General features: G+C 44.0%; 1 protein-coding gene across 1 annotated transcript in view; it reads right to left on the reverse strand.

Annotated features, from left to right (window-relative positions):
- The window catches only part of NKAIN3 (sodium/potassium transporting ATPase interacting 3), a 550,404-nt gene that overhangs the window by 125,595 nt on the left and 398,751 nt on the right, over positions 1-26,058 (reverse strand). Inside the window, exon 4 of the mRNA XM_066579000.1 lies at positions 12,300-12,497. Coding sequence (XP_066435097.1) covers positions 12,300-12,497 — 198 coding nt within the window. The remainder of the gene's footprint in view (positions 1-12,299; positions 12,498-26,058) is intronic.

Below are 26,058 nucleotides of genomic sequence, written 5' to 3' on the forward strand. Positions count from 1 at the left end.
GAGTATAGGGGCAGTACTGGTGAGGCAGGGACAGTGGTACAGGGAAAGAGATATACTGGCTATATAGGCAGTGGGCTTTTTCCCAAAAAGTGGAAATAAATACTATATTTGGCCTGGCAGTGACCGTCTTCAGTTTACGGCGTGTGTGCTGGGGGTAGTGGTCGCTGATTAATACCCAGCCTTGTGCATAATTGTTTCCTGGCTGCACTGGGCTTTCAGTAACCACAGTCCTCCTCCAACAGGGAAATCCAAATATAGGGTATATCAGAGGCAGTGGGCTTTTTCCCAAAAAGTGGAAAAATATACTATATTTGGCCTGGCAGGGACCATCTTCAGTTTACGGCGTGTGTGCTGGGGGTAGTAGTCGCTGATTAATACCCAGCCTTGCGCATAATTGTTTCCTGGCTGTGCTGTGCGTTCCGTAAGCGAAGTCAGCCTCCAACCACAGGCCAATAAGCGGCACATTTAATTACAGCATTCTGTTTCTGCTCTACTCGTAATACACCATGCTGAGGGGTAGGGGTAGGCCTAGAGGACGTGGACGCGGGCGAGGACGCGGAGGCCCAAGTCAGGGTGTGGGCACAGGCCGAGCTCCTGGTCCAGGTGTATCGCAGCCGACTGCTGCGGGATTAGGAGAGAGGCAAGTTTCTGGGGTCCCCAGATTCATCTCATAATTAATGGGTCCACGCGGTAGACCTTTATTAGAAACTGAGCAGTGTGAGCAGGTCCTGTCGTGGATGGCAGAAAGTGCATCTAGCAATCTATCGACCACCCAGTCTTCTACGCCGTCCACAGCTGCAACTCTGAATCCTCTGGCTGCTGCTCCTCCTTTCTCCCAGCCTCCTCACTCCATGAAAATGACACATTCTGAGGAGCAGGCAGACTCCCAGGAACTGTTCTCGGGCCCCTGCCGAGATTGGGCGGCAATGGTTCCTCTCCCACCGGAGGAGTTTGTCGTGACCGATGCCCAACCTTTGGAAAGTTCCCGGGGTCCGGGGGATGAGGCTGGGGACTTCCGGCAACTGTCTCAAGAACTTTCAGTGGGTGAGGAGGACGATGACGATGAGACACAGTTGTCTATCAGTGAGGTAGTAGTAATTTCAGTAAGTCCGAGGGAGGAGCGCACAGAGGATTCGGAGGAAGAGCAGCTGGACGATGAGGCACATTGGGTGAATTTAGTGGAGGCTGGGACCGAGTCAGAGCCTGGGACCACTCGCGTCCTACCCACCCCCAGAATTGCGGGCCCCAGCTCCGTGCTGGTATCTGCGGCGCTGTATGCTTCCTCCACTAAACCACCCTTCTCCTCCTCCTACGCAACCTCTGTCTCGCAATCAAGATGTGTCAGCAGCAGCACGTCGCCAGCAGTCGGTGTCGCGCGGCGTGGCAGCACAGCGGTGGCCAAGCGTCAGCAGGCCATGCTGAAACTACTCAGCTTAGGAGAGAAGAGGCACACGGCCCACGAACTGCTGCAGGGTCTAACAGAGCAGACCGACCGCTGGCTTGTGCCGCTGAGCCTCCAACCGGGCATGGTTGTGTGTGACAATGGCCGTAACCTGGTGGCGGCTCTGCAGCTCAGCAGCCTCAGGCACGTGCCATGCCTGGCCCACGTCTTTAATTTGGTGGTTCAGCGGTTTCTAAAAAGCTACCCACGCTTGTCAGACCTGCTCGGAAAGGTGCGCCGGCTCAGCGCACATTTCCGCAAGTCCAACACGGACACTGCCACCCTGCGGACCCTGCAACATCGGTTTAATCTGCCAGTGCACTGACTGCTGTGCGACGTGCCCACACGGTGGAACTCTACGCTCCACATGTTGGCCAGGCTCTATGAGCAGCGCAGAGCTATAGTGGAATACCAACTCCAACATGGGCGGCGTAGTGGGAGTCAGCCTCCTCAATTCTTTACAGAAGAGTGGGCCTGGTTGGCAGACATCTGCCAGGTCCTTGGAAACTTTGAGGAGTCTACCCAGATGGTGAGCGGCGATGCTGCAATCATTAGCGTCACCATTCCTCTGCTATGCCTCTTGAGAATTTCCCTGCAAAGCATAAAGGCAGACGCTTTGCACTCGGAAACAGAGGCAGTGGAAGACAGTATGTCGCTGGATAGTCAGAGCACCCTCATGTCTATATCTCAGCGCATTTTGGATGAGGAGGAGGGGGAGGAGCATGAGGAGGAGGGGGAAGAGACAGCCGGGCCCACTGCTGAGGGTACCCATGCTGCTTGCCTGTCATCCTTTCAGCGTGTATGGTGTGAGGAGGAGGAGGAGGATCCTGAAAGTGATCTTTCTAGTGAGGACAGCCATGTGTTGCGTACAGGTACCCTGGCACACATGGCTGACTTCATGTTAGGATGCCTTTCTCGTGACCCACGCGTTACACGCATTCTGGCCACTAAGGATTACTGGGTATACACACTGCTCAACCCACGGTATAAGGAGAACCTTTCCACTCTCATACCCAAAGAGGAAAGGGGTTCAAGAGTGATGCTATACCACAGGACCCTGGCGGACAAACTGATGGTAAAATTCCCATCCAACAGCGCAAGTGGCAGAAGGCGCAGTTCCGAGGGCCAGGTAGCAGGGGAGGCGCGGAGATCAGGCAGCATGTACAGAGCAGGCAGGGGAACACTCTCCAAGGCCTTTGCCAGCTTTATGGCTCCCCAGCAAGACTGTGTCACCGCTCCCCAGTCAAGGCTGAGTCGGCGGGAGCACTGTAAAAGGATGGTAAGGGAGTACGTAGCCGATCGCACCACCGTCCTCCGTGACGCCTCTGCTCCGTACAACTACTGGGTGTCGAAGCTGGACATGTGGCCTGAACTCACGCTGTATGCCCTGGAGGTGCTTGCTTGCCCTGCGGCTAGCGTCTTGTCAGAGAGGGTGTTTAGTGCGGCTGGGGGAATCATCACGGATAAGCATACCCGCCTGTCAACCGACAGTGCCGACAGGCTTACACTCATAAAGATGAACAAAGCCTGGATTTCCCCAGACTTCTCTTCTCCACCAGCGGACAGCAGCAGTACCTAAACAATACGTAGGCTGCACCCGTGGATGGAAGCATCGTTCTCTATCACCATAAAAAACGGGGACCTTTTAGCTTCATCAATCTGTGTATTATATTCCTCCTCCTTCTCCTGCTCCTCCTCCTGAAACCTCACATAATCATGCCGAACGGGCAATTTGTCTTAGTCCCACAAGGCTCAGTCATATTACTTTTGTAAACAATGTTTATACGTTTCAATTCTCATTAAAGCGTTGAAACTTGCACATGAACCAATTTTTATTTTAACTGGGCTGCCTCCAGGCCTAGTTACAAATTAAGCCACAGTACGCTAAGCGATTAATGGGTTTCACCTGCCCTCTTGGTTGGGCATGGGCAATTTTTCTGAGGTACATTTGTACTGTTGGTACACCAATTTTTTTGGGCCCTTGCCTACAGTGTAATCCAAGTAATTTTTATGGGCTTCGCCTGCACTCATGGTACAGCAAGGTGTGTGGGGTTGGCCTACACTTTTGCTACATAAATGTAACTGGGGCCTTGTCTATACTGCAGCTACTGAAATCTGAAAGAGACTGTTATCTCCCTAAACTGCTGCAATGGGAATGTTACTGTGGCCTGTCTTGACTGCTACTACTACTGAAATGGAACTAAGACTGTGCTCCCCCTATACTGCTGCTAGTGATATGTTACTGGGGCCTGTCCAGACTGCTACTACTACTCAAATGGAACTAATACTGTGCTCCCCCCTATACTGCTGCTAGTGATATGTTACTGGGGCCTGTCCAGACTGCTACTACTACTGACATAGAACTAATACTGTGCTCCCCCTATACTGCTGCTAGTGATATGTTACTGGGGCCTGTCTAGACTGCCACTACTACTGAAATGGAACTAATACTGTGCTCCCCCTATACTGCTGCTTTTGAATTGTTACTGGGGCCTGTCTACACTGCAACTACTACTGAAATGGAACTAATACTGTGCTCCCCCTATACTGCTGCTAGTGATATGTTACTGGGGCCTGTCTAGACTGCAACTACTACTGAAATGGAACTAATACTGTGCTCCCCCTATACTGCTGCTAGTGATATGTTACTGGGGCCTGTCCAGACTGCTACTACTACTCAAATGGAACTAATACTGTGCTCCCCCTATACTGCTAATTTGGAATTGATACTGGGGCCTGTCTTGACTGCTACTATTACTGAAATGGAACTAATACTGTGCTCACCCTATACTGCTGCTTTGCAATTGTTACTGGGGCCTGTCTTGACTGCTACTATTACTGAAATGGAACTAATACTGTGCTCCCCCTATACTGCTGCTAGTGATATGTTACTGGGGCCTGTCTAGACTGCAACTACTACTGAAATGGAACTAATACTGTGCTCCCCCTATACTGCTGCTAGTGATATGTTACTGGGGCCTTTCTAGACTGCAACTACTACTGAAATGGAACTAATGCTGTGCTCCCCCTATACTGCTGCTTTGGAATTGTTACTGGGGCCTGTCTTGGCTGCTACTATTACTGAAATGGAACTAATACTGTGCTCCCCCTATACTGCTGCTTTGGAATTGTTACTGGGGCCTGTCTTGACTGCTACTATTACTGAAATGGGCGGTTGGGCAGCATGTTACCCAGGAGAAATGGCAGCGGAGTGTCATGCAGGCAGTGATTGTGCTTTGTTGGAGCTAGTGTGGTGCTTAGCTAAGGTATGCCTTGCTAATGAGGGTTTTTCAGAAGTAAACATTGTTGGGGGGGCACTCTTGCCTCTATTGTGGCTTAATAGTGGGACCTGGGAACTTGAGATGCAGCCCAACATGTAGCCCCTCGCCTGCCCTATCCGTTTCTGTGTCGTTCCCATCACTTTCTTGAATTGCCCAGATTTTCACAAATGAAAACCTTAGCGAGCATCGGCGATATACAAAAATGCTCGAGTCGCCCATTGACTTCAATGGGGTTCGTTACTCGAAACGAACCCTCGAGCATCGCGGGAAGTTCGACTCGAGTAACGGGCACCCGAGCATTTTGGTGCTCGCTCATCTCTACAAATGACATATTGTGAGATAGTTGTATGTAATTATCCGTGTCCCGTTCCCTATTATTCATGTATTTCACAAACTTGTATTTAATACAATTGTTATCTGTGAATGAAAAGGCTACATTGGCCTCCAATTAAGCTTTGATTGTGTTATCATCTGCAAAGGTCTGTGTAGCACAAATGATGAAAAGTATAATATATACAGCATCTGTTCTAAATGTATTCTCTGCTTTCCATCCAGTAGTAGTAATCACTCTTCTTTGGCACTGCCGGACAACAGTAATTTTCCCTAGTGTTCCTGGCATATCGGATTCATACAAGTATGCAAACGGCTAAATCCATATAGTATATTGAACTGCTGCTTTGATCATGCTATAAATTCTTGCAAAATATGGATCAATGGCTGCTATGATATTGGGTTTAGGGAAAACTGAGGCAGCGTGTATTTTGCAATTGTGACAAAATGGGCTAAAAGATGATCAGAAGTTCTTCACTATGAAGAAAAAAATTCAGTCCTCATATCAATGTATTCATAGCAAGAGTGAGAAGGATTTTTATAACAAGCAAATAGATCGTGGAACATACAGCACAAAGAACAACTGGAAATCTTTGCTTCAAGTCAGTAACTTTTGCTCCATAATCCTCTCTACTATCAATGTATAGTGAGTCCCATAGAAGGCACCTTCTGTATTGTCTATACTTACGGCATAAAACTAGCAGTCCGTGAAATGAATAAGAAATCAGATTTTCTGTGATATTCAGAGCCTTCTGTTTGGTTAACAATGCCCTTCTTGCCTTTCAAAAACATATAAATTGTTTAAAGGAGGACATATTAGTCAGAACTTTGCTCTTCGACTTGATTCCAAGACAATGCACTAATGAGGTTGGGCAGTGCCCCGACCATAACATACCAACCTATGTATGAAATAGAAGAGCCGCTCTGCCAATCCTCAGATGTATATTTCTTTTACCTCATTTGTAGACCTGTGCATTTGGAATAGAAAGCTTGTGTTGAAGAGCGCAGGTTTTCCTTGTAGGCTATAAATATTTATAGTGCAATGTTTTCAAATATGTGATTGATTATGCATCAACTCTCTATCTAGAAAGTCTGCCATGGCATAAATATGAGCGAGCATACTCGATAAGGCAAACTACTCGAGCGAGTAGTGCCTTATTCAAGTACCTGCCCGCTCATCTCTAAAGATTCAGGTGCAGGCAGGGGGCGGGGAGCGACGGGGAAGAGCGGGGAGGAACGGAGGGGAGATCTCTCTCTACCTCTCCCCCCCCCCCCCCCCCCCCCGCTCCCCCTGCTCATCGCCGCAACTCACCTGTCACCCGCGCCGGCAGCCGAATCTTTAGAGACGAGCGGGCAGGTACTCGCATAAGGCACTACTCGCCTTATCGAGTATGCTCGCTCATCTCTAATATGGGCCAATATATTCTTCTTAAAGGGGTTGTCCCGCGCCGAAACGTTTTTTTTTTTTTTTTTCAATAGCCCCCCCCGTTCGGCGCGAGACAAACCCGATGCAGGGGTTAAAAAAGAAAACCGGATAGTGCTTACCTGAATCCCCGCGCTCCGGTGACTTCTTACTTACCTGGTGAAGATGGCCACCGGGATCTTCTCCCTCGGTGGACCGCAGGTCTTCTGTGCGGTCCATTGCCGATTCCAGCCTCCTGATTAGCTGGAATCGGCACGTGACAGGGCGGAGCTACGAGGAGCCGCTCTCCGGCACGAGCGGCCCCATTCAGAAAAGAAGAAGACCGGACTGCGCAAGCGCGTCTAATCGGGCGATTAGACGCTGAAAATTAGACGGCACCATGGAGACGAGGACGCTAGCAACGGAACAGGTAAGTGAATAACTTCTGTATGGCTCATAATTAATGCACAATGTACATTACAAAGTGCATTAATATGGCCATACAGAAGTGTATACCCTCACTTTGTTTCGCGGGACAACCCCTTTAAGCATGCCACTTCTGTGTTCCTTAAACTAGGAAGCATCTTTAAACGGAGCTATATGTGAAAAGATAACATTAAACAGCAATGTCAGTATATACCTATACATAGAAGTTGTCATTTTAGTGGATGTGCTGCTAACAAGATGAACGGATATATTATAAGTACACTTTGGTATTATTCTGGAACTGAAGTTTACTGTCCATAGAATATTCATATTGGACAGCATATTTCAAGTGCCCCCTGGAAAAAACACAACCAGAATATGCTTATATACGGAAAATTGTGCTGCTTTCCGAAATATGGTACTTTTTTCTATACATTATCATCTATAGATATTAGGCTGGCCATGCTCATTAGAAAAGCATCAACCAAACACATTGATTTAAACAGGGCAGCTGATATTTTAATATGTATGGAGGCTTTCTGACCATCCGCCAAAAGCAGATATTAGGGAAAGACGTTTTGGCAATTTTTTTCCCATAGGCGGTGAGCAGCTACCAGTGGGGTCTGGCAACGGCTCATTCCCTCCTCCCATTAAAAATAAGTGAATATGCTCGGCTGAGAGTGCATGTTTATGGTGAATTTGGGTGAAATAGCTTTCAGGCATACAAGAATGCAGTCAATAGCAATTGCATGTATGTAAAGGGGTAGAATGTGATTGTTCTCAGCAAGAGAAACCAAGTATTCTTGTAGATATAATACCTTTGAATGGCTAACAAAAATGTATGATAATATAGCAAGCTTGCCAGCCTACTTAGGGTTCTTCCTTAGGCTTAATGGAATAGATCCAAAGAAGCATACATATATATATACATACTGTTAGGTACACTATTCAGACACATTTTCTGCTTCTGTGTCTGGCAAACATGTTCAGACCTTGCTGCGGTGTTGTTGAGAGTATGTTCCCTTCACTTCACGTCCAGCTGCTGCTTTGACAGTTACCTGGCTACCTTGCATTTTGCTTGTCTTCTGTGATTTTCATTTGTGTACTCTGTGGTCTGTTATTTCCGTTGTCTGCTTTTCTGTTTATTCTTGTCAGCTTGTTCCTTCTTAGTTTATATACTCCTCATTGTTGTTCTATCTTTGTCCAACGGGTGTTTTGGTCCAACAGGGTAAGTCAGCGCCTAGATGAAGATTGTGGGGTCATCCTTATCAGGACGAGTGCTCCGCTTATAAGCAGGGGTCTCCCTCTCCTGGTTATCAGTTCAAGGCAAGATACCTTCCCTAGTTTCCATCCATATACGGGGCTGTTCATCTGGTATCTTATCTCCCACGCAGGGGTTAGCTGTCAGCCGTGCTGGATCTGATTTTTACCTACCCGGTAGGTGGACACAGTGATTCCACATCCACAGTCCTTATACATACATATGAAAAGGCACAGATATGGTGTGATTAATTTGCACTTAAAACAATACCAGAACAGGATGAGCAGAGGAGTAAATATTTAATTAGTCCACTAATAAGGATGTGACAGTTTTAGGTCTCTGAATTGGTGTTGGGGGGTCACCAGGCCTGTGTGTTATCTGTGTTATAGATTTCTCATATTCTCTGCTGATGCATGAAGCCACCTCCGATGTTCATTCTGTTCTTTAGTGTCAAAGGGGGTTATAAACTTGTACTCCCTAATTCACCTGTGACGTTGAGATTTGAAGTTGCCTTTTAACATAGTAACTTTCATATGTTCTATGTTGTGCCTGTCGCTAGAAAAATGCTCCACCACAGGTAATTCTGTCTTTCTTTCTTTAATTGTGTAGTGGTGAGACCTCATCCTGGCTTTCAGATTCTGGTCTATTTCCCCAACATAAAACCCCCCAACAGGACATTTATAGCACAGGAGCAGGTACACAACATTGGACGTGGAACATTTGAATGTCCTCAGGATCTTATATCCTGCTGTGTGTTAGGGATTTGTATCCTGTCTGCGGTCAGTACACGTGAGCAGGTCTTGCAGTTTCTTAAATTGCAGGGATAAGTTCATTTTTGTGTGTTAGAGGGCAATGCACTCCTGATTATAAAGTTCCTCAAATGTGTCAGTCACCATAGAAATGTGTGTGTGTGTGTGTGTGGGGGGGGGGGGGAATGGGGCTGGACGAGAATAGGATTTTCAGATAGTCATCCTTGTGTGGGCATGATGGAGTTTCTTTATGGTATTGTAGGTCACTACTAGAGGTACACAATAGTTTTTATTCCTTCTCTGTGTATTGAAATAGTTGATTTCTGGATATCCTGGTGGCTCTGGTGATTTGGTTATCAGTTGAGGTGGGATGGTAGCCCTGATTTAAAAATGTCCTTTTTAGATGGTACAAATGTTCACCTCTGTCTGTTGGGTTGGAGCAGATCTGGTTGTATCTGATGGCCTGGCTCTAGATTATGGAATTTTTAATATGTTTGGGATGAAAGCTGTCCCATCTGAGGTATGTGGACCGATCAATCGGTTTTCCGTATAGGGATGTCTATATTGAATTGTTTGACATTTTTATGATGGTGTCCAAAAACTTGATTTCCGTATACGAGTAGCTTAATGTCAGGTTTATGGTGGGGTGGAATGCAGTGAATCTTTCATAGTACTTTATTAGTTCTTGTTTAGAGTTGGTCCAGATGTTTATGATGTCATCAATGTATTCGAAATAGGCAAGTGGTTTGATGGGGCAGGAGGCCAGAGAGTCACTCTCCAGTTTCGCCATGAAAAGATTGACATATTGCGGTGCTATTTTTCTGCCCATGGCGGTTCCAGTGAGTTCCAGGTATATCTCTTTGTCGAAAAATAAATAGTTGTGCGTGAGAATGAATCTTGCTAGTTGTAACACCGATTCAGAGGCAACCCCATCGGCCTTAAGGTATACCTGGCAGGCAGTCAGTCTGAAAGGTGGTAGCACATAGTGCTCCTAAAGTAATGTTATTTTGCCCTCCAAAATGAGTCTTATGTTTTGCTGGCCTCTCTAGCACAATTACTGCTTTTGCAATTGTTTTTTGGGACGCCATTAAAAAGCTTTTCTTTAGTTTATGGATGGTCATGGGGTGTGTCATACAAGTGCAGGGACGTGAGCAATGTAGAAACGAAAGGGAGAGAAGATGAAGAATTTGATGGGGAAGCAGAGTGACACATTGAGCCCTCTCCTCTCAGATGTGAAGTGCACAGTGGTACCCTCTGTGCTTATGTGGGTTTGATTGTTTGTAGAATGTGTAAAAGATCTCAAGTATCTTGAGTTGAAGACTCCAGTCCAGCTTCTTAAGTTATTGATGATCCCGATGACTTTTGACCTTCCCCTCTATGACCAACTACCTTTTACCAGAGTTGCTTTGAAGAATAAAGTTTTTTTTGTTGACTTGCAATACAGGGACTGCATGTTGCAACTGCCCTCGATGGGGCTGGATGACTAGTACGTCCCACCCCTTAAACGTACCTATCTGGTGCTCTATGGATCAGGGACTACCAGAAAATGCATAGGTCTTCCCTCAAGAACAACCCTCCATCTCCAAACCAGCGGGAAAGTCCTGAGCCCAACAAGTCCACGATTCCACCTGTGGCCTTCCCTTTCACATGTATATGGACAGCTTTAGGAGCATATTAATTTATCAGAAATAACTGTGGAGATTAAGATCACAATGAGGATCAGAATGGTATTTCCTTATTGCAAATAAATACAAACACACTAGGACCAATTTCAAAGGAAGTCAATTAACATATGTTTTTGCAGTGTGGGAGGAAACCCATGCAAAGTGGGTTGGATGTACAAAATCCTGGCAGATGTGGAGCTCGGTAACAAATAAATGTGTCATGATACTGAGCATAGATGTGCACAGCTAAAGCTTATATAACATGTTCCTAAGGGGTGAGCTACAAAGCACATGGCTGTCCAAATGACAACTCTAGAGTATATTTAATCTGCATACATGGTGCTTCTTCTGAGCTGCCCAACAATGTGTCTATCATAGCGATCAACTGTTAATACCACAGCAACAGCTACTGTCCTCAGATTCTATCTTCTTGCATTTACTATTTTTATAGCATTCTATAAATACGAATTTGTCACAAAATCATGTTTTCAATCATCTCGACTTCTCTAAAAATGTTACATTTTTGACCACTGTACCATTAAACAACCATCATAAGAAAAGAAATCAGTTTTACAATTTGACATGATGATATAGAATAACAGATAAATTGAGAAAAATACTTGCTGTGCCTATGGGGGAAACAGGAAAATAACAACACTTTAGTAATTTCACAATTTCAGATGTGCCACATGGCTGGAGGGTGGAATTGATATTGTGGAGTCTTAAAGAATGGTAGGACTATTTGGTATACCTTCTGAAAACGGTTCAGTAGAGAGACATAGAAAACTAGAGGACCTTTCACACAGGTCGGAATATTCCAGAACAGCATTGAAGAATATGTTCCACCGCAGAATATTCAGCAGCAAAATCTGCACTACTATTTTGCAGATTTTGGTACTAAATTGAAAATAGCAGAATCCTGCCTGCAATTCCTCATCAAAATCTGCAGTAAGCAGTGCAAAAAAATATCAGACAGCACACTAAACTATCTGCATGCTGACCAATGTTCATGGAGTCCAATGTTGCATGACTTATTGTTATTCCCAAAGACGTAACTAGTAGCTCCTGGGCCCTAATGCCAAACCTATAACAGGGCCCCCAACTATAATGCTTTATTCATAGTACTGAGCACCCTATATGGAGAAGAGAGGCCTTATGGGCCCACAAAGGCTCCTGGGCCCGGGTGCAACCGCATCCCCTGCATCCACTATAGTTACACCAGTGGTTGTTCCCCAAAACTGAGAAGTCCAACATTGCATCACCTATTGTCATTCTCCAACATTGCATGGCTTATTCCCCTTCCATGAAAAAGGAATAGAATAATACTTGCTGTATTTTTTTTACCAGATCTAGGGTCCATTGTAAAAAAAAATCGCATATGAGTACCCTAATTGGCTATTATGAGTCTTCGTGTTGCCAAAGCGTTACAGTTTGTGCTTGATTAAGGAGGCAGGCATGCTATAAGGACCTCTGAAACGCATTGGCCCTGTGTATAATGAAACGCAGCAGCCAGTCCACAGGGCGGTCAGCCCTCTGCCATTCCACCCCTGTGGGCTGCACTAATAGTCATTCTGTGCCACATGCATTCTGTGGACCGCAAGTTGGACACCCTTGTCCTAAAGTCAAGTCTATTCATTGGTTAACTGTAAACTGATAAAATAGGAATGGCTTGGTCTTCTTCAATATTAGCAAAGTGTAAAGATACAATATCTACAGGAGGAAAACTATATAAGAAAGCAACTTACAGAGAGGAGTATCTGAAAAGCACTGTGGATGACCTCTAGGTACTGAAACTCAATGATGCATCCTGTCACCGAGATGAAGGAGTGATCTCCAAGGTTCCTGCTGGCTGGAGCAGGCACCACCCGTCGCACGCATCCGGGCCCGTGTTCTCTCCACCATGAGCGATGAATGGAAATGTTAAATGTCATGAGATCTGTCTCCTACAAGAAGAAGTACAGAGAATTAATATATAGCTGCAGGATATATTGCTTCCTCCGAGTAGGGCATCCAAATATTACATTGAAACTGATAAGAACAAACGAAAAACCACCTTCCAAATATTATTTTTCCTAAAGCCGTATAATAGGCAAAGCATAATATACAAAACGCTGGGAAACGGAAATGTAAGATTTTTTTGTGTTCATTATTGTATGCAGAATTCTGTACTCTTTTATAAGGAGGATATCAAATTGCCTTCAATCATCCAGGTTATTATCAGGAAGTGAGCATTAGACTGGATACATGGAATTTATACAATTACACAAGGTTTGATGAAATATGGCTGCTTTCTTCCAGAAACAGTGCCACTCCTGTCCATGGGTTCTATCTGGTAATGCAGTTCAGTTCCATTGAAGTAAATAGGGCTCAGCTGCAATACCACATACAACCTGTAGACAGGTATGGCGCTGTTTCTGGATGAAAATAGCATGTCTTTCTAATCCTAGACAACTACTTTAATATGGTCTAAAAGTCTAAGCCTACTGGAGAGGCGATTGTCTTAAACAACATAGTGGTGCACCGTCTTGTTACCAACACTTCATGAGTATAAAAGTATATAATGTTTGCTAGCACTTTATTTTTTTACGTGGTTTGTCCCTCCGTGCACCAGGCTCCTGGCCAGCTGGTTCTGGGCTTTTACTTAGGGTACATTCGTACAGGCATATGCAATTTTGGACGGACTTTAGCTTCACCCCATCCCGCCCCTCCCATTGGAAGCAGTGGCGAGTGGCAGGGAGAGGGGGCAGGAGCTCAGTGAACTAGCTCCTGGCCAGGCCCGCCTCCTTGCAGAAAGGGACAGCGTATATCGGCCAGGCGTGAAAACCCGGCCAATATAGGCCTGTCTGAATAAGCCCTAATGGAGGTTTCAGGTGGCTTTTTTTTCCTGTAGCTGTTCAAACTCTGCGCCATAGCATGTTTTGTTTTGTCGATGGTTTTATTTTGTTCCAGCCACATAACAGGACTAAAACACCTTCCCGTGTTTAAGACCTAATATGAACAGAAAATGCCCCCACGTGAATCAGCCAATCTGAGAAGAGTTGCAAGGTAAAGCACAGGGGACAGTAAGCAGCAGAAGGCAGAGATTACTTCAGATAAGGAATTTGCCAAATGTGTTTTACCCATTGGTTTGCAGTGCACAAGTCCATCTTGGCTTTGGCTGCCAGAAATATAGTTTTTGTATAGTCCCTCCAAACCCCCAGAGTCCACTAGAGTTAATAGAACAGTGAGCTAGATGGGAAATAAAATCGTGTTTTTCTATCATTTCTCTGCACGGATCACTAGAAAAATAGTTAATTTTCCTTTTTTTGCCCAGGACTGCAACTGCACATTAAATTTGGGTACAGGACTTAAACAAGTATTTGAGTGCATAAAGTATATTACTTTTTTTATCAGTAAGGCTAAAGCATACCTAATTTTAGGAAATGTATCTAATCCCGTTGATCTTGTAATATACTCTCAGTATTCTTTTGTTTTACCCCTGTAAATCACTGCTGTGAACAAAGCAGTAGAATTCTTTTTTGACTGATCTTTATTAGCTGCTTTACTAGATCTTGTGTGCTTGCATGGTCACAACATATATAGAGTGATATCTAGAAATCTCTTTACATGCTGCGTGTCACGTTACAGCCAGCACACGTTACAGCCAGCACACGTTACAGCCAGCACACTGTCAAGTCTCTGCCAGCACACCTTTGCTACTGTGGGTTCTATCCTGACTAGCTCGGGTTAATATCTCCTGTGATTACTAGTTTAGGTTAATTAGTTCTGCAGCTATTAGCTGTGGTAGTGGGTGGTGATTGACAGTTCTGTTAGCCAATCAGCTTCTCCCTTTTCCCTGTATAATCCAGCTCTTCCTGGTTGGAAGTTGTCAGTTATTTTTTCAGTGTTCCTATTCATGTAAGCTTGCTCAGTGCTCCAGAAGCGCCGGAATATTAGCCACAGGCGTATATATGTAGGCAGCACATGACAGGGTTAACGGGGAGGCTAGGGGTTAACAGTAGTGCAGAGGTGGGGGGGGGGTGAGAATAGGGAGGGGGGAGCAGTTAGAAAGTGCGGGAAAAGCAGGAGGAGGAGTTTCAGTATGCAGCAGAAGGAAGAAGGAGCAGAAGAGAAGAAGACGGAGACAGCGAGGAAGTCCCACCCACCCGCCCGTTGGTTAGTAGCTAGGGGTGAAAGTTTAGTGAGAGGGAGGGGGGGCGCTTTGGAGGTGATATGTAGATTGTCATAGCGGCAGTTGGAGGGGGGGGGGGTGGAGTTCTCGGAGCCAGTTAGGATGCGGGGCGAGGGGGGGGGGGGGAGAGCGGAGGGCCGATGGCTGCCTGTCCCCCCTTCCCGCCCCATTGTTGGTTTACAGTGTGCGGTAGGTCTGTCGCCTCCCGGCTCTGTCAGGCCGGAGTCCCTGCGGAGACCGGTCGGCTGGCCTAGGAACGGCTAGCGGGTCTCTGAGTCGGGAGGTGGGCGACTAGGGGCAACCGTGTGTGTGTTGCCTCCCGAGTCGGCGGTCTCGCGACGGGAGGGCGGTAGCGGGAGGGATCTTCGGTCTCCCGAGTCGGATAGTGGGAGAGAGGCGGGAGGCAGTACGGAAGATCCTTTTCCCTGTAGTGAGGCGACAGAGGGGGTTGTAGGCTCCGGGGACTTCCCCCTTTTGGTGGGTTGTCTATTCTTGTGTTTTTTACCCATTGTTAAACTTAAAGTTAAATAAATGGCCGCTGTGGCCAAAATTATCCAAACTAGAAGTAGTAGCGTATTGTTTTGATGGGTTACAGGGAAGTGGGGGGATAGGTCACAGAGGCTCACTCCGTGATACCCGCGTCATGTGTTCTGTTTTGTGTCTTTTATTTATTGTCAGTTGCTGTTTGTCACTGTTTTTCTGTACTCTGGTTCCCCTCTGACCTTGGAACTGTCCTTGTGGAAGTAGTGGGTTGTGTCGGAGGGGTTCAGAGTACCCCGCTCTGATCACTACCTCTCACTTCTCTCTACGTCTATGTCTAGCCACCTGTGTAACAAGCTAACACATCAGTCCGGACTGCTCCAGTACTAATTCTTCACATGGTCTTGCCTGCCGTCCAGTATGAATGTAACACTGTAACTATGCAAATACATAAAAACTAGTTAAGCAGCTAATAAAGATCAGTCCAATAAGAAGTATGCTGCTTTGCTCACAGCAAACGGTAAAACATATATAATGTCTACTACATAAAGATAAGTGCACATAGCAGGTTAGGAGAGGCAGAGATTCTGTACACACTGATTGCAGATCTAAGAGCTGTGTGAGTACAGGGAAGCTTAGCTTGTGGAGACAGCCCCTCCCCCGCAGCTAGGTAGACATCCTTATGTCCCAGTTACTAAAGAAGTTGAATGCCTAATGACAAGCAGTGGATTGTAGAAGGGCTGCACGTCAGCAATGATTTACAGGGGTAAAACAAAAAAAAGTTAATAGAAGTATATTGCAATATTGATGAGGCACACATAAGCTATTAAATGAACATAAGTCGTCTGAATTTTTTTCTAAAACTGGCTGCTTTTCCCATGTAATCACCTAGCGATGGTGATTAAGCGATTTTGCATAGCATGTCTATGGGCAGTATTTGCTGCGGAATCCGGAGGCAGACTACCGCTCCGTATTCCACAATGCAAATATGCCCGTGTGCAGCCGGCCTTAAATGGAGAAGGGCCTTCAGTAGTAGAGCTTATGCAGAAGTTGCTACACATGTATGAGAATACATTTCCCACATTTATCACTCTTTTTCCTGAATCATGTGTAAAAAATGTAACATTATTATAGCAATATTGTTCCTGCTAGAAGAAAATATTTTCTAAAACATTGAGATGACTCCGTCTTTCTTATGTATGATTGTCCCGGTCTCCTTCCACATACCCTCCAGTCTCACTGGCAGCAGGAGCCGTGCACACAGCAGCATTTAGACATCTCTGCACATGTTCTAACAGATATAACTTTCCTGCCTAATGGAGCTTACAGAGCAGTATTTGTCATTCCTAGAGCTCAGGGACAGATTTCAGGGGGCAGTTGTAGTAATATTTGCACGTGGAAAAATCCAGCGAGAAATGGGCAGAAAATGGAACCCATTAATTTCAATGGATTCATTCTCCTTTCTTTTTTTTTGCACACACGAGGGCAGCTTCACACGAATGTATTGCAAAATACACTCACTGCTGCACAACTTTTTTGTGCATTGAAGGAGGTACTTTGCACACGTGCCTGCGCACAACACTGTGCGTATTTGTGCAGGAACCGCTAATTCACATGAGCATGAGAATAACCCCTGCCCTGATTTCAATGGCTATTAAGCCAAAGGAGGCGGTTGTGTGCGCGGGTTTGTGCAGTGTATTACTCATACCTGCGCGTATATACCTCGTGTATATGTGCACCTCTCATAGACCTCAACAAGACTCTTTGGTGGGCAAATGCGCACAAAATAGAGTAGATGCTATTTTTCTGCGGCCAAGAATGAACCCATTGTAATTATTTCGTTTCTATTCTCCGCGTATTGTGCATGGGATTTTTCCACAAGCAAAAACATGTGCAAATACGCCTGTGTGAAAAAGCCCTAAATGTGTTCCCCCTGTAGATCAGCTCCTTAGTTTGCACATTTTCCCTGCAGTCTAAATGTAGTATTCAATTGAATGGCTGACCAACTTTTACATGATTGTGCCGAGTCTGCCAGAGTCATAACTGCTGTTTGGAGCAAATCTCTGCGTTGGCTATGATATCTATATGCATTCAATCAGATAATTTCTCCAGCGCCTATCTGCTTCAGTAAAAAATGTTTATTTGAACATCACTTAAAAACAACAGGGTGCACATCCATTAAAAACAAGAGACCATGTGATACGGTCCAAGCGAGGTCTTCTGCTCTTAATGGATGCGCACCCTGTTGTTTTTAAATGATGTTCTAATAAAAAAGTTAAGTTTTTAACTGAAGCATATAGATGCTGGAGAAATTATCTGGTTGTTCATCGTGTACGGCTGCCTGAGGACTGGCTCGGCGTTTGAGCTTTGTGCGTCTTGCCAAGATGCAATAGATGTGTTCCTGTGGCGATGAGCTGATCTGTTTTTCTTGTGTATTACACACAATTTATGATGTCTATATGTTCCTTTACTATAAATGAAACCTCTCGAAAAGACCAGCTTTTCGAGAAAATCACCCCCTTACATAGACAATTTTTTCTGTGACTGATTTTTAGTTCAATCAAATGTAATGCATTCTGGCCAATTTCTTTGAGAAGACCACACTGAGAAGACCACTTTAAATGCAATTTTGAATGTCATTCTCAAGAGTTGTCAATGTATGCCCAAATCCTACAATAGGTTCACAACCTCGGATAGATATATCCTACAGTAAACATCATCTTTGTGATGTCCACCCCACTAGGAGACCACCTTTGGATGCAGTCTTGGGTGGTCCTCTCAAAGATGTTTTACCGTATCTTCAATCTGTAATCCAGACATATATGCTCCAACCTGTCATATGTTCTCCTAATGACTATTCAACATGATCAAAGACAAAACTTAAAAGGTACCTTATGTGTTGAATGCAGCTTAGCAAAAATGACTGATTCTTTTTTTATCTTTTGTTTCCAATTATAAGGCCGCACTTCAAAGTCCTGTAGACTTTTTAATGAACAATTGTTTGGTATCCATGTAGTAGGGGGGCAGGCTGCTCCTGCTACAATTAGTATAAAGCCAACCCCTCTTAAAGTCAATGTACAGTGATGCAGACTATAATATCAACATTGCCCTCGAGATTAAGCTCCAAAACTGGCAAAACTATTGCCAATAGAAATGAATAGGAGCCATTATATCCTTTGGACTTTACTGAGAATGCTCAATAGGAATGTGGTGAAAATGTCTAGAAAGGAGAATCTGAGCAGAGCAGTAGTAGTTGTAGCTGGTAAAAAGTTTGGGGAGACAGTCCTGCTGTGCTATTTGCTGAGAAAAGAGTTGCTTCTAAGGACTGTTGCTGCCAAGAACATCTGATTCAGCAAGCTGCCACATTGCCCAACCTCAGAAATTGCTTGCCAGTGACAGACAGGAACTTCCACCGATTATCCAGGAGGACAGTAACCAGGTAGAGCACCTACCCCTACAACACTCACAAAGAAGACTCAATTGAGCTTGTATATCAACCGGGACACAGCTGCCAGACACATAAGAGATTAGCTACTGTGTGCGCACTATTAGGGCCTATTGCTTTATGGACTGTACAGCTCATAAGGTCCTGATTACTCTGGCCTGAGACAAGTCAGGGAGTATCTCCTCAAAATGACTGTGGCTAACATAGCATTTGGATGGTGTCATTCATGGCCACTAAGTTGTGGCCTTCTTTGGCGGTTTAAAAGTTATTATGGTGATATCTTTATTATGGTGATATATTTCTATGATAACTTTTTGGCATACGATGTTGCCTGACAAATACAAAGGTACCCAGTATTAAAGGGATTTTCTGGGACATTAAAAAATAATTGAGAGGGGCTAGAATGAAGACAAATTGAATACTCACCTAGGCTCCCCATCTAGCACTTGAGCTGCTGTGCCAGCCGCACAGAACCTGAAAGAAGCGACAGGAGGTTACTAGAGATGAGCGAGCATACTCGTCCGAGCTTGATGCTCGTTCGAGTATTAGGGTGCTCAAGATGCTCGTTACTCGAGACGAGCACCACGCGGTACTCTTCTCGATTAAAAGAGCACTGACCATTGAATTCAATGGAGCCGGCAATACAGCCGGCTCCATTAAAAGCAATGGGCTGCCGGCGAGCGCGGGATGAATTTTCGGGAAGGGCTTAAAAATATAAGCCCTTACCTGAAAATCATCCTAAAATGTGTAAAAATAAAAAAAAAATGTATACTCACCTTTCCGCTGCAGCCGGAGTTCAGCCGCGTCTGGCCGGCAGTTCTCCTGAACTGCTCTGAGTAGTATTCAGCAGCCGGGGATTTAAAATCCCCGCCTGCTGAATGAGCTGCTTCTGATTGGTCACAGCCTCACCAATCAGAGGCAGCTCTCACTCACACCCATTCATGAATTCATGAATGGGTGAGTGCTGCCTCTGATTGGCTCAGCGCAGGGACCAGGAGAACTGCCGGCCAGACGCGGCTGAACTCCGGCTTCAGCAGAAAGGTGAGAATACATTTTTTTTTTTTACACATTTTAGGATGATTTTCAGGTAAGGGCTTATATTTTTAAACCCTTCCCGAAAATTCATCCTGCGCTCGCCGGCAGCCCATTGCTTTCAATGGAGCCGGCTGTATTGCCGGCTCCATTGAATTCAATGGGCTAACATCGTTCTCCTCTGCCACAGCTGTTACAGCTGTGGCAGAGGAGAACGATCTTTATGCTGACAGTGCGGGGAGGGGGGCCACTCTTGCCGCTATTGTGGCTTAATAGTGGGTCCTGGGAACTTGAGAGGCAGCCCAACATGTAGCCCCTCGCCTGCCCTATCCGTTTCTGTGTTGTTCCCATCACTTTTGTGAATTTCCCAGATTTTCACAAATGAAAACCTTAGTGGGCATCGGCGATATACAAAAATGCTCGAGTCGCCCATTGACTTTAATGGGGTTCGTTACTCGAAACGAACCCTCGAGCATCGCGGGAAGTTCGACTCGAGTAACGAGCACTCGAGCATTTTGTTGCTCGCTCATCTCTAGAGGTTACATGCTGTTCATTGTGCATGTGAACGCTCAGCCACTCATAGACTTCAGCAGTGATTCTCCCATGGCCGCTAAAGCCTGTAAGTGGCTGAGCAGTCACATGCACAATGTATGGCACATGACTGTCCTCCGCTTCTTCTGGCTTCTGGCATCGGGGCTACAATGCCGAATGGAGATGGGTGAGTATTTAATTTCTCTTCATTTTAACCCTTTATATTTAAAAAAAAAATGTCTCGAAAACCCCTTTAACATGAAGTTATCGCTAAATTTAGAATTAGACAGGGGTACCATTAGCTAGTAGGCACTAGGCAGGTATAGTCAGTCATAGTATTGTTTGTTTTGCTGATGTGAACTGTGCCATCCTATCTGTTCTCAACCAAAAACAATGTTATGTTTGTCCCCATGTCTCATTTTGTGTTGTATTCTAAAACCTGGACACCTTGCCCGTGACCCAATACATCCTTTTTTAGGCCATCAGCTAAAGTGTAAAATCAGAAATAAGTTTGATAACTAATATTTGGCAACTATGTTTTTTGACTTAGTTTTATCATAATGGTCATTTTTGCAAAACTGAAATAACAGCCATATATATCTCACCCTCGACAAAAGCAGGTGAAATTAAAGGGCAAGTCTTTAAAAATTAAAATTTTATGTTCTATTAGCATTAACGCTGAATTATTTTACATTAAAGGCATCAAATTAAAGTGTTCGTCCCATGTACTTGACCTCTAGCATCTGACTTAACAGAATTCATCACTAGTACTCTGCCTGCTGATAAAAGCTTAACCACAAATCAATACCTGCAAACATCAAAATCAATCTGGTGAAAGAACCGGAGTTCACCTCCCGTTAAACTTCTTGGAAATCTCTGTGTAGGACTGTAAGATGTCATCAAGAAATCTATTACCACATGAATTTATTATCATTTACAGGAAAGTATCTCCAAGAAATCCACAAAACTTAATGGGAAATTGCTACAAAGCATCTCACAAGACGGAATGACAGCTAAGAAATATAGTAAGTAATTCTAAGAGGTTACAACCTCTGATTATCATTCACACATTATGGAGAAAGACCACAGCGTGAAATGCTGCTTACAGGCAAATTTCTAGCCACCGGGGGGCAATTAAAGGTTCATGGGCCCTGGTGCAGAAGTTCCCCCAACCCTGGACCACCTGTAACTTAGTGCTGTGTAGTTGAGTCTCTTACGTGACCCATTAATGCAAGACTATAGCAGCCAGTGGCGTTTTTAGGATCTTAGAAGATTTGAAGCAAAAACTCCAAGACATACAGGTATGCCTTGACCCCTCTCCCAAACAAGAGACAGCGGACAGGACTATGTGCCCACAGAATAATAGCCCATACAGTAATGAGCAATGGCTTTTGCTCATCTATTCTATTCGCATTTGGGTAGATACACGGGTATATCTGAAATAGTAGTTTCATAACTGCGTTACATAGTATATGATATATCACATTAGCATCAGTCTGGTTCTGTCAGACATATATTTTGTGTCTACATGTTCTCCCCGATTCACCTATTTTTAGATGTAACCCAAATAACCTATCATTCTGAGTACATTTGTTATTCTAAGTTTCAGCCTTTTGTCTTCATCATTCCCTGGCTATATGTCTAGTTGATTTGTCACTCCTGTCATTCTCGCCCTGTACCTGCTGTGCTTGCATGGAAAAGCAGCATGAGTTCTCCTAATACTTAAGTGGGCAAGTTATATTGTCATCAGTTACTGTAGACATTGACAAATAACAGATCCTGTCATGACATTAAAGGTTATACGATTTTCATTGTGTTTCCAGTGCAAAAATCGGTTATTGCGCATTTATGATCTATCTATCTATCTATCTCATATCTATCTACCTAATATCTATCTATCTCATATCTATCTACCTAATATCGATCTATCTCATATCTATCTATCTATCTATCTCATATCTATCTATCTATCTATCTCATATCTATCTAACTAATATCTATCTACCTCATATCTATCTATCTATCTATCTGTCTATCCATCTCATATCTATCATCTATCTATCTCATATCTATCTATCTATCTATCTCATATCTATCTATCTATCTATCTATCTCATATCTATCCACCTAATATCTATCTACCTCATATCTATCTATCTATCTATCTATCTATCTATCTATCTATCTATCTATCTATCTATCTATTTATCTATCTATCTATCTATCTATCTATCTATCTCATATCTATCTCATATATATCTATCTCATATCTATCATCTATCTATCTATCTATCTCATATCTATCTATCTATCTCATATCTATCTCATATCTATCTATCTCATATCTATCATCTATCTATCTATCTATCTCATATCTATCTATCTCATATCTATCATCTATCTATCTCATATCTATCATCTATCTATCTATCTCATATCTATCTATCTTTCTATCTCATATCTATCTATCTATCTATCTATCTATCTGTCTCATATCTATCATCTATCTATCTATCTCATATCTATCTATCTATCTATCTATCTATCTATCTATCTATCTATCTATCTATCTATCTATCTATCTATCTCATATCTATCTATCTATCTATCTCTCATATCTATCTATCTATCTCATATCTATCATCTATCTATCTCATATCTATCATCTATCTATCTATCTCATATCTATCTATCTATCCGCAAAAGTAACTCCAGTGATTTTAATAAAAAATATTACAATTATATCCATTCAATAAGGGTTTCAAAGTTAAAGTTCAACTTCTACATTTTTAGATATTTATGACCAATGAATATGTATTAGATCACATTACACTTTTGCTTGTGGTAAAGAGTTTCTGACTATTGCTCTAAGATGCAAGCACACAGCAGAGCCATGTGTATGCAATCGGTATGCCAATGCCATGCAGCTCCCTAGTACAATAGGGCATGGCCATAGGGGGCGCAGGGGTGGCATTGCAACCGGGCCCCCTCACCACTAACATTGCAGTGCTTTGCTCACATGAACTTACAAACGAGACATATTTATGCTGCCTTCTTCCCATCACTGCAGAAGGTCCCAGAGGCTTTCTCTATTAGAGATCCCTCAATGGGGCTCACTGTGTAATGTGTCTTTCATAACCCTGCTATATGTAGTGATGGTAAGTCACTACAGGGCTCAGCGCTCCAGGAATGTTTACATTAAATAACCCTTAAAGGGGTTGTCAGGGAAGCGGCTGCTGGGATACACCGAGGTCAGAGCAGAAGCACTGCTCTGACCCCTGTGTAGCGACCGACTCTTATAATTGCAAGTGCAACTCTCATTGTAATCAATAGGAGCTGCACTTGTAATAGCAGGCACAACTCCCATTGATTTCAATGAGAGCTGTGCTTGCAATTACGAGCACCAGCTGCTATAGAAGGGTCGGAGTAGTGCTTCTGCTCTAACCCCGATGTATCCCAGCAGCCGCTTCCTGGATAATCCCTTCAAACGCTTAACTAATTGTCCTCACCACTTCACCTCTGTGTGAGGAGCATGTCATCTTTCGAGCAGTGGAAGGGTTACAGCCTGTAACTTGCAGGAACCCATTCTACGAACCTTTAGCTACGCCTCTTTGTATAGGCTCTATTTTCTGTTGTGCAGGGATCATCCAGTGTATATCTATGCTGCCGTTCTCTTGTGCTTCCTTTATCAAAACTGGTCTTGCTGCTAAGAACAGCCAATCACAGAGAAAGGGTGAAATCTACTCAGATATGCGCCAAAATCTGTAAAAAAAATCTGCAACAAATCAACAACATGTGAACACAACCCAAAGGAATGCAAACTGAATGGAATTGGTTGCTATGGGGTATGGGTAACAAAGGACATTTGGTAAATACTTCTAGGGGAGACTACCACTGTACAGAATATAGTTTCACTGGCTTATATCCTTAGTCATGTTGCAACACCTGTTAAAGGGAACGTGTCATGACATTTGACCCCCATAAATTACATTAGGGAACAGGGAGTGGTGTTTCGTACTCTCTGGGTGCCCTATTCCAGGGCTGTGTCCCCAAAAAGTTGGAGTGCACATGCAGTGTGACTCTTTGCAGCACGCTTGTGCAGCCACTTTTTCATTCATCTCTATGGGGGAGGGCACGCACAGAGCTGGCTGACAAGAATCACAGTCTGTGTGAATGCCAACTTCACAGAAACACAGTACTGGAACAGGGTGCCCAGTGATTGTGAAACATTGCCCCTGGGCTCCCCATTCCCTGAACCTTGAGCCATGTAAAATAATTTAATGGGCTCAAAAGTTATGAGAGGTTTCCTTTAAAAGGTCAGACAGCAATTTATAAGACTGCAACCTAAATGCTGGATATAGCTAATTTGCATACCCTCTTTCCCAGGGAGCATTGCCTAGCCTATAACACTTCCAATTGAAACTGCTGCTCTTCATAAGGTAAAAAAGAGCTACATCAAAGGCAACTCATCTAGCCTACCAGTAACCCGTTCAGCACTGATAAGAAACAAGAATCTAGAAGAACTCTCTGCAGATGGGTGTCCTTTCCCTATGGTGAAGATTTTGATTGCAAAAACTGTTAAAGGGTCAGACATTGGCTGGTGCTCTCTCCACAAGGAAAAAAAGTGCAGCACAAAACTATAGTTCTATATAAAAACAGAACCGTAATATAACCATGGGCATGAGGACAAGGTAGATGGTCACTACAAGTGTTGAGTGAACTTTTGAAAAGTTAGGTTATGCCAGTTAAAATTAGTTTAAAACAAACCAAAAGTTCACCAAAACCCCTAAAACTGGTGCATAACACGAAGAGCCATAAAACCCTTTATAACACGCAAAGTTTTTATGGCTCTTTCAGAATTAGGCTTGAGTAAATCAAACAAGAAGAAACCTGTTAAAACCAGTAGAATTCTGTTTCAAGTAGAATTTTGATAAAAGCTTGCTTTGGGTTCATGCTGAACTGAAGTTTTAGCAAAGTTTGACCTGAAACAGGGTTCTACTGGTTTAGTGTGCTGAATACTAGTGGCTACAAATGTAAGAAGAAAGATGAGTTGTGTTGTGAGGTTTGATTGCAAGGATGGTAAGTCAAGTTCCACCATATGTAGTGGAATAAGAAAAGGGAAGGTGTTCTGTATATACAAAGATTAGCAAAGACATCAGTAGTAGAGATGAGCGAGCATACTCTCTAAGGGCAATTACTTGAGCGAGTATTGTCCTTAGCGAGTACCTGCCCGCTCCGAAGAAAAGATTTGGGTGCCAGCGCTGGTAAGCGGTAAGTTGCGGGAGTGAGCAGGGGAGAGCGGGGGGGAGAGAGGGAGAGAGAGATCTCCCCTCCGTTCTCCCCCCGCCCCCCGCCGGCACTCGAATCTTTTCTTCCAAGCAAGCAGGTACTCGCTAAGGACAATGCTCGCTCGAGTAATTGCCCTTAGCGAGTATGCTCGCTCATCTCTAATCAGAAGTAAAACCGTTACATAGGCAGCATAGTTCAACACAGTTTCCCACCTATCTCAAAAATATGCAATACCAGTATCCGTTTCATTTATTTTCAAGCTCGGAAACTACAGAAATAATTAGCAGTAGCTCAGTACAAGCAGCAGGTAAAGAATACTTTGGGGATATGACTGTGAAATATTCCCACAAAGCAATTTCAATTGCCTTATACTGTAGTGTGTGATTTGCAATGACAAAAATTTCAGATGCCATTTGAGTGTTTCATATGTGTAGTTGGGCGGTAGGCTAACGTGTTGTGCACTGCAAAGGTACAGAAGATGTTTTTTTTTTAATTATAACCATAAAGGCTTTTTTATCAGAAAAGAAAATTGTTATTTTTTAGATTAAGAAGTCAT

The sequence above is a fragment of the Eleutherodactylus coqui genome, chromosome 9, assembly GCF_035609145.1.
Source record: "Eleutherodactylus coqui strain aEleCoq1 chromosome 9, aEleCoq1.hap1, whole genome shotgun sequence".
NCBI classification, from domain to species: domain Eukaryota; kingdom Metazoa; phylum Chordata; class Amphibia; order Anura; family Eleutherodactylidae; genus Eleutherodactylus; species Eleutherodactylus coqui.